General features: G+C 33.7%; 1 protein-coding gene across 1 annotated transcript; it reads right to left on the bottom strand.

The window, feature by feature from the left end:
* On the bottom strand, positions 1-7,337 carry LOC105634655 (uncharacterized protein At2g24330). Its single transcript, XM_012217537.4, has 6 exons — positions 6,689-7,337; positions 3,438-3,710; positions 2,954-3,098; positions 2,349-2,458; positions 791-1,217; positions 1-564 (listed from the first exon to the last, which is right to left on the bottom strand). Exons 2-6 carry the CDS (start codon positions 3,681-3,683, stop codon positions 320-322), a joined length of 1,173 nt encoding a protein of 390 aa, XP_012072927.2. The 5' UTR covers positions 3,684-3,710; positions 6,689-7,337; the 3' UTR covers positions 1-319.
* Between the last annotated feature and the right edge of the window lie 604 nt (positions 7,338-7,941).

Genomic DNA, 7,941 nt, shown 5'->3' with positions numbered 1-7,941 from the left:
TTTAAAAAGTTGAATATCATTTCATTCATTTTTGAGGCTTTCTGTACGGAAATGAAGAAAGTGTTCTAACACAAACAACCCTAAAGGGCCTTCAGCCGTAAGCTAGACATAAGGAGCAGATACAATTTCCACTATTATAATTGAGCCATGATATATTTATACATCATAAAGTACAAAAAGTACCAACCACCAAAATCTCAAGCATACACAATATTACCATTCCAGGACTCAAAATGGCAATCAAAGATCTGATGAAAGGCAGAACAAGGTCAAACTTATCACCTGTAATCATACATCGAGACTCTTAAGTAGCCAACTCTCATGATGCTGGCATTTCAGCTACTTCATCATTTTTTGAATCAGCTCTGGTAGGGCTGTTACTTTGTAGAATGCTGTCACTTGGGGGATTACTGGCATCGTTGACGGCTTCAACATCGCCACCAGCTGTCAGAGTGCCCAAATTTGAAGTAGAAACACTCTCTTCTGATTGTTTTGGTTGATTCAGGGCATGACAGTGTGGGCAGAAGTAAGTAATATATGGGAAATCCTCCTTCCTCGCAAGGCCTGTAGAAAACAAAATCAAGCCATAAACCTTCAGCATTAAACACAATAAGTTTGGGGTGTGCAGGTACACGTGCCCACATATGCATGCTTTGTTGCATAATGGAAATGGGGATGCTAGGATTCGTGATACAATTCTGCATATGGTAAATCAATAATGGAAGGGTAATATTTTCTATCCAAATACATGAATTAATAAATAGAGCAGTGTAAACCGCAGTCCCCCTACCATTGTGCATATGGCAGTTGCCACATATCAATGCATAAGATTGTGTAGGATCCTCGCCTACAAGTAATGCTGCTAATCGAGTAATCCACCCTCCATCATGCACCAGTGAAGACTTTGGATTATGATGCTGAACGACAAGTTGGTTATCTTTAGAATTTTGAAGATCCTCGCGTTGTCCAGAACATAGCATTTCTTCATTAGAATGGCGTACTGGAGAACTCCCTGCACTGCTAGATCTAGTGTCCACTTGCTTTCTATTTCTAAGGCCGCTTGCTTCTGCAAACTCAACATCCTTACTCTTCCCTGTTGGAATGTTAAGCTTAGCTTCATCTTCACCCACATACACTTTTAGGCCAGAATCTGCACCCAACTTAGATGCAAGCACAGTTGCAGCTGCTGCCTTTGCTGCTGGATCAGGATCATATCTCTACATGTGGTTTAAACCAAGTAAAATTAGAACAACAACAACAAGCCTTAGTCCCAAACTAGAATGATTTGTTTCCAGTATCTGCCTTGATCAAATTAATGCAAGCAGTTGGAAAAAATTTTGAAATACTTTATGCACAAAAAATTTTTGAAAGGAAAATTTTAAAACCATGCCTATAATGCCAAACATTATTTGCTAAAATAATTTAATTCAAGTTCCTAGGATAAAAATTTAGGGACTCCTGATAGAGTTTGCAAATTCCAGTTGCTAAAATTTATGGGCAGCAAGAAAAAGTATGATTTGTGCACAAACTTGTGATTGGACAAAATAAGAGAACAGATGTGATAATGTGAAATAACATAGCTCAGATACATGACCTCAACAATATAAGGGAATCCTCATCATGGATGCATGCCTTCATAGTCAAAAGAACATGTTCATAGTGAAAGATTATTGAAGCAAAGAGATGTTTACATCAAGTGTCAAGCGGTAACATAAAAACTTAGTGAACACAAGTAAGAATCCTAGCAATTACTAGGTATCCTAATGCTCACCTAAAATGCCAAGGCACAATTTGATGAAAACACAGTTCTAATGAGAACATCAAAGAATGTCCACGACTCATTCCAATGAGATGCCAATTGCAAACTTTTTTAACCCCTAGAATAGCCAAAAACTTCAGCTATAACACTTGATAATATTTTCCTACATTACATGTCTCCTTAGGTTTCAATGTCCAATGTAAGAATAAACCTAATTGTCAAAAACAAAAAAAAAATTAGAAGGAAAAATAGGCAGTTAAATTACTTGGCCAGATCAGAAACTACCTCTCATCACTTCATACAAATTAACATACATATATTATTTAATCATTTGCCAATTCAAAAACTAATAGAGAAATAAAAATGTATGTATGCATACACTCCAAACTGCACAAAATGATGCCTGCTAAATGCATCTATGCCGATGCCTCAAGTACTGATATTTTAAAGGAAACCCAACACACCACACATGCAAACACGGATACATTTATACGAAAAAAGGATTAGAAATGAAAAGGACCAAAATTCCAAGGTAGTTATATGGAAAAGAAAAGTTACTGGATGACAATATGGCCATTTCATTATTTACCTGAATGAGTTGCTGCGTAGTGTAGTAATTTGTCTTCTCTTTAAGTTCATCAATTTTCGCTTGCCTTTCAGCCCGCAACCTTTCTAGAGTTTTCTGATCCTTGCGATCACCTGCATGACCATGAACTTAAGGATCAATAATATGCCAATCCTACATGAAACCTACAGTATAGGGGTCAAAACTTTTGCAGTCTTGACATATCAAACAATACTTATGAAATCCAGATAGAGGCAAGTAGACATATAAAGTCCTATGTCTAAAGCCTTGCTGCTCTCTCTTCAAATAAAAATAAATCACATGTTAAAATTTCTGTTTTGGTCCAATTCATTTGTTGAAATGAACTTCTAGCTTGTATTGCATATGCTAGTAACCCTACACATCTAGCATCCAAGTTAAAGATTTTATTTTTATTTAAACCTGATTCAGCTTAACATATTGCGCTTGGCACCCACTGTTGGATTGTTACATATACAAACTTTTGAGTCTAAAATTAATTGAAAAAGCAAGTTCACATACTTTTAAAACATAAAGAAAAGGGAACTCCAGAATCTAAATGAACATGAAAGGCTTCAAGAAATCAATTTGCTGTAAGTTGGGACACTTACACATCCTTGTGAAACTCGCAAATGTTGAATAAGCAAGAGATGATAAACCAGGCAAAAGAAACATTGGCAAAACTCGAAATGCTCTCATCTTCCAGTTCAAATCCATTGATCTTGTTGTCATGATAGCATAACCTACAGCAATTACCTGGTTTATAGAACAATTATGATAAGGGAAGTTTGTAAAATAAGATTGTGAATAGCAAATGGCAAGATGTCAACTTCACCACATTGTTCCCACAAATTCAAGACTAGTTATTAGCAAGTCTCTGCAAGTCAAACATGAAAACATTTGTCTAGTGGATGTAAAACTTCACAGGTGAATCTGTCATTAGGTGCTCTACCATATAAAAGGATGTGTACAAGTGTTTGAATTTGTAGTTTACCAGCATAGCAACAAAAGGATGCACATATGGAAGAATGCATTGCCACTTGGAATCCAAGAATAAAGAAAATATCAATGTCTAATATGGGAAAAGATAAGAACCTCAAAAATGACAGAGAAAATAATCAGATGCCTAGTCATCTTTCGCCAGGTAAGTGATCGCTTCTTCATTCTAGCTAAAACGGCAGCTTCTTCCTTAGATATGTTCTGCAATCTCTTCTCAAAATCAGCATGGTGAAGTCTAAAAATGCCATTCCAGATACGAGACAAAAGGCCCTTGTGCTTCTTTTCAACGTTTACACCAGGTTCATTCTTTTTGGTTTCTGCTATGCCATTGTCCTGCGCCATTTCATTCACTTTTTTCCTCCTCTTCTTCTGCTAGTAATAATGAAAGATAAAAATCAAAGAGAATCATTACATGAATAAGAATATGTAAATTATTTAGAAAACGACAATTAAGTTGCATTTTGGATTGACTAATATTCAATTATAATACGAAGGCAGAAAACTAATGAAATATCAACATTGAGAACATCACATACCTTCTTAATTATTATCAAGGAAACAATCATGTAAATTTAGCCCTGAAAAACAGGCTGATTCTGAAGAGAAAATAACAAAAGCAGCAATTTGTACAAAAACAAAACCAATATTTCTGGGATGATAATGAGACCTAGAAACTTTTGAAAGAGAAGAGGGAACCTACAACTGCTCAACATACAATAAAAGAGCATGCAAAGTTCTCTCTCAACACACGCAGGTGCACTAATAGAGACCTACTCCAAAAAAAAACGAATCGAGTGGTAAAAATAATATGTAAAAAATATTGACAATTTAGTAAAAATATTAAAATACTACCAATATATTGGCAATTAGTCATGGTACCACATTGAACTCCCTTCAATAACCAATAGAATTCTGTTAGTCCTTCGTTCAAAGTTTCAAAAACAAGAATGTTCAAGTCAATAGAGTTCCATTTGTCTCAATAATCACAGGTTCGAAAAACCAAACATAAGAATCTCATTACCCTTTCAAATAACTTTCCATTGACAAATATATACAGTACCTAACACGCAATATCATGAAGATCCAAGAGTTAACAAGAGAAGAAAGAAAGGGCATAACAATAGAGCTACTTATAAACTCATATAAGGCATATGATGTCTATGCTTTTGCAAGTTTATTATTAATGGTACTTCAAGCACACCATGCATTATAAGAAACAGAGAGAAGGTAGACACATTTCTTCCCTCAAAATGGATCTACTAGGCAGTCTTATCTCACACTGAATTCTTGTGTTTGAATAGATATAATGGATCATTAGATCAAATAATCAATTGAGTTTCCAAAAAAAAAAAGGACAAAGAAAAGATCTACGAGGGCACTGTTCTTCACCACTGATTTAATCACCTCTGGCAGTGTTCAACTTGACAAGTGTATAAAATAAAACTCAGCCTTAATTTTATATCGAATCAAAGTCTAACAAAGTTTAATATTGAATTAGCATCAAATCAGAAAAAGCACTTCTCAAAGGATTTCTTTTGAACTAAACTGAAAACAAAGCTTTTATCAAAATTCAATTTCCAAATTCACTTAACCATATGCAAACCTATCAAAAATAGGTTCTCAAATCAAAATCATTTTCCAGATCCATGAATACCATCTTCCCCTCATATAATCCCCCACCCAGATTTCACTGCTCAAATCCGACATCAAAATTAACATTTTCACAGACCAAAAAAAAAAAAAAAAAAACGAAAAAGAAATAACATGTACTATTTGTAATTTTATAGAATCACAACTAAATCATACTCCAGGATATACTATTGACATCACGTGGCATGTGCGTGCCTTCACTATTTTCTATCCTCTCTTTGTTAAATTTAGTTTAGGGTCGTTGTATTTAGCCGTTCATTTGCTGATATCAATTCATAGTTGATAGCGGATTGTTGGTATTCTATAAAATTTTTGCAGCGGTTGCTACTAAAATGTAAAATAACCATTAAAGGTGAAAAAAGCTGTATATTTTAATTTCTAATGTGAAATATATTCTTTTTTATTTTAACATGTTATATAAATAAAAATTCTAATTAAAATTTTAAAATAATATTTAATATAAATTTATTATTTTAAAATAATTATAAATAAAATGATAAAAAATGTTAATTTGAAAAAGTATGATTTTATTAGTAATTATTTACAAAATGTAAATATAAACACAAATTAGATAACAATTGATATAAAAAAATCTTCAACATGAAGCTGATGGAATCAACCTGATTAGGATGATGACATGCACTATTTATTAGCGATAAAGAAGAGAAGGAGCGCCAATTTGGATTTGACTGGTAAGAGCAGTAGACAAACTCAATTAAATACAAATACAAAGAAAATACTGAATTAAATAAAGAACTTTACTTAAAAATAAATTAGGTTGAAGATTTTATACTTAATTAAGCCTATATACTTAATCGTTACACATTACTAACCTAAATTCTATCGAAATTTCGACAACATCTCCCCTAAAAATAGAACTATCCAACTGCTCAAATATTAACAAATTTTATATACACATCAATCATTACTCTCCCAGCCCATCCATCCAGCAAACAGACGAATTTATTTCCCTTCTTCCATCCAAAATAACAATGTCAACATTAAACCATCAATTTTTCAACTTAAAGTAACCTTCAAACTTGTTACAATAATATTAACAATCATTCTTTGCTTAAGGTATAAACAACATATTTAAACATTCATTAAAATTCTAGTCTCTTCACTAAGAATAAATGCTTGAATTAAATTACAATTTAATAAATACATCTTCTAAGTAACCAATTCACAACTTAAACACATACCAACTAAAGCTTCATGACATAAAATACCATTCCTGGATATAGCTGAAGAGATCTATGATTGAATTGTTTACTTAGCAAAAATAATGCTATCAAGTAATAACCAATTATTCACAACAGTTATTGCTTACCAAAATAATAGGTTTTCCTTAACTTGAACTTAAATACTATGTTCAAAATAATTCGTATTGAATCAAGAATTTGATTTACGACTTCATTTGATTTATAGTTCAACAATAGCTCAAGTAATTAACAATATTAGTTGCTGCCATATTACCATACCTATCTTTAAACTAAAACCTCTTTGTTCATGCTAACTTCTCCATTAAATTAGCTATTAATTCAATACTGAATTAGAAACTCAAATTTCCCTAGTAAAAATATGCATGAACAATAGGAGTTAGGGTCTAATATCTGCAACAGTAAATTCATGATTTAAAGCTACCATATCTGATCAAGGAGTTTATAAACTAGACTGAAGATTGGAAATTTGCTTACCCAGCCGCAACACACGCCGGAATCGAAATTTTGCGGTTAGAACGATCCGTAGTCAAAACGTCTCCCTCGAGCTAGCTACTGCCGCCGCTAAATTTACCGGAGACAGAAGAGAGTGATCAGAGAGGAACCAGGGATGAGGTGGGAGGTCCAGCCTGGCCAGTCCTTGGCTGGGGCTCGCCGAAAAATGCAAAGAAAATGGGTAACGGGACTGTCCCGATCGCAACCACAGTCACAGCTTCTCCTGATTGCTGCACCAGCCGGAACAGGAAGGGAGAGAGAGAAATCGAGCGAAGCTGCCACGAGAAGGAAGTTGGAATCGGCCGGTCGAGCTGGAGTCCCGGAAAGACGAAGGAAGGCCGGAGACGCGACTCTCTCGATCGGGATGAAGTAGCAGCTTCGTCTGTGATTTTTGCGCTCACCAGAAACGGAAACGGAGAGAGAAAGACGGCGGCAGGAGGAGCCGGCGATGGCCGGACCAAGCGGTGACCGGAAATCGCAGATGGAGGGGCTGGGTCCGTGAAATCGGGAAGGAGGGGATTTTGGTTTTTGGGAAAATTTGGTTTCTAGAGAAATCCTTAGATCAGTAGCTGATTTGATTCAAATCAGGTTTGATTTGAGTTTGATTTAGCCAAAATTATGGTTTTGCTTGGTTTTCAATTGGTTTATGGATCAACGGGTTTAATTAAATTTTAAGATTTGGTTTAGCAATAAAAAAAATCTCATTAAATTTTGTTAATAAACTCGAAATCTCCTCTCTTAATACTTAAAAATATATAAATTAATATTTCTGCTCCAATACTCAAAAATATATTAATGCTCTATAATATCATTAGTTAAAATTAATATTTAAAATTTTAAATAAAAATCTTTTAAAAGAAATTTTCCGGATCGTGAACCGGTAGCTATGCTTAGTTGCCTCGTTAGTTGTGGCCGGTGACTTTTCATCAATTGCCATCTTAAAAAAGAATGAAAAGCCCATCCATAAATAAATTGAAAGCCATGCAATTAATATATATTCCTCTGTTCCAAAAAAATAGTCTATATTTTTTTTGGTTTATTTTAAAATAGAGTTCATTTTTCTGTTTTGCATTATAATTAATTCTTGAATAATCTATTATATCCTTATTAAATTTTGTCTTATTTTCAATAACTCTCATTAATTTTTATTTATTATATCAATATAATAATTTCTAATGTTATTTAAAATGAACATAATAAAAAAGTTATATGAATAGAATTATTTTTTAACTATA

The sequence above is a fragment of the Jatropha curcas genome, unplaced genomic scaffold, assembly GCF_041381405.1.
Source record: "Jatropha curcas cultivar XTBG-Jc1 unplaced genomic scaffold, XTBG_Jcur_1.0 HiC_scaffold_1141_pilon, whole genome shotgun sequence".
Taxonomy (NCBI): Eukaryota; Viridiplantae; Streptophyta; class Magnoliopsida; order Malpighiales; family Euphorbiaceae; genus Jatropha; species Jatropha curcas.
Note: the sequence above shows the minus strand (reverse complement) of the source record. Positions and strands in the feature narration are given on the sequence as shown.

Excerpts from the sequence above, each read along its gene's own strand:
- LOC105634655 (XM_012217537.4), bottom strand. The coding sequence starts at position 3,683 with ATGGCGCAGGACAATGGCATAGCAGAAACCAAAAAGAATGAACCTGGT. Across the intron at positions 2,459-2,953 it reads TGCGAGTTTCACAAGGATGT|GTGATCGCAAGGATCAGAAA; the intron begins GTAAGTGTCCCA and ends ATGGTCATGCAG. Across the intron at positions 565-790 it reads CAACTGCCATATGCACAATG|GCCTTGCGAGGAAGGAGGAT; the intron begins GTAGGGGGACTG and ends TGTTTTCTACAG.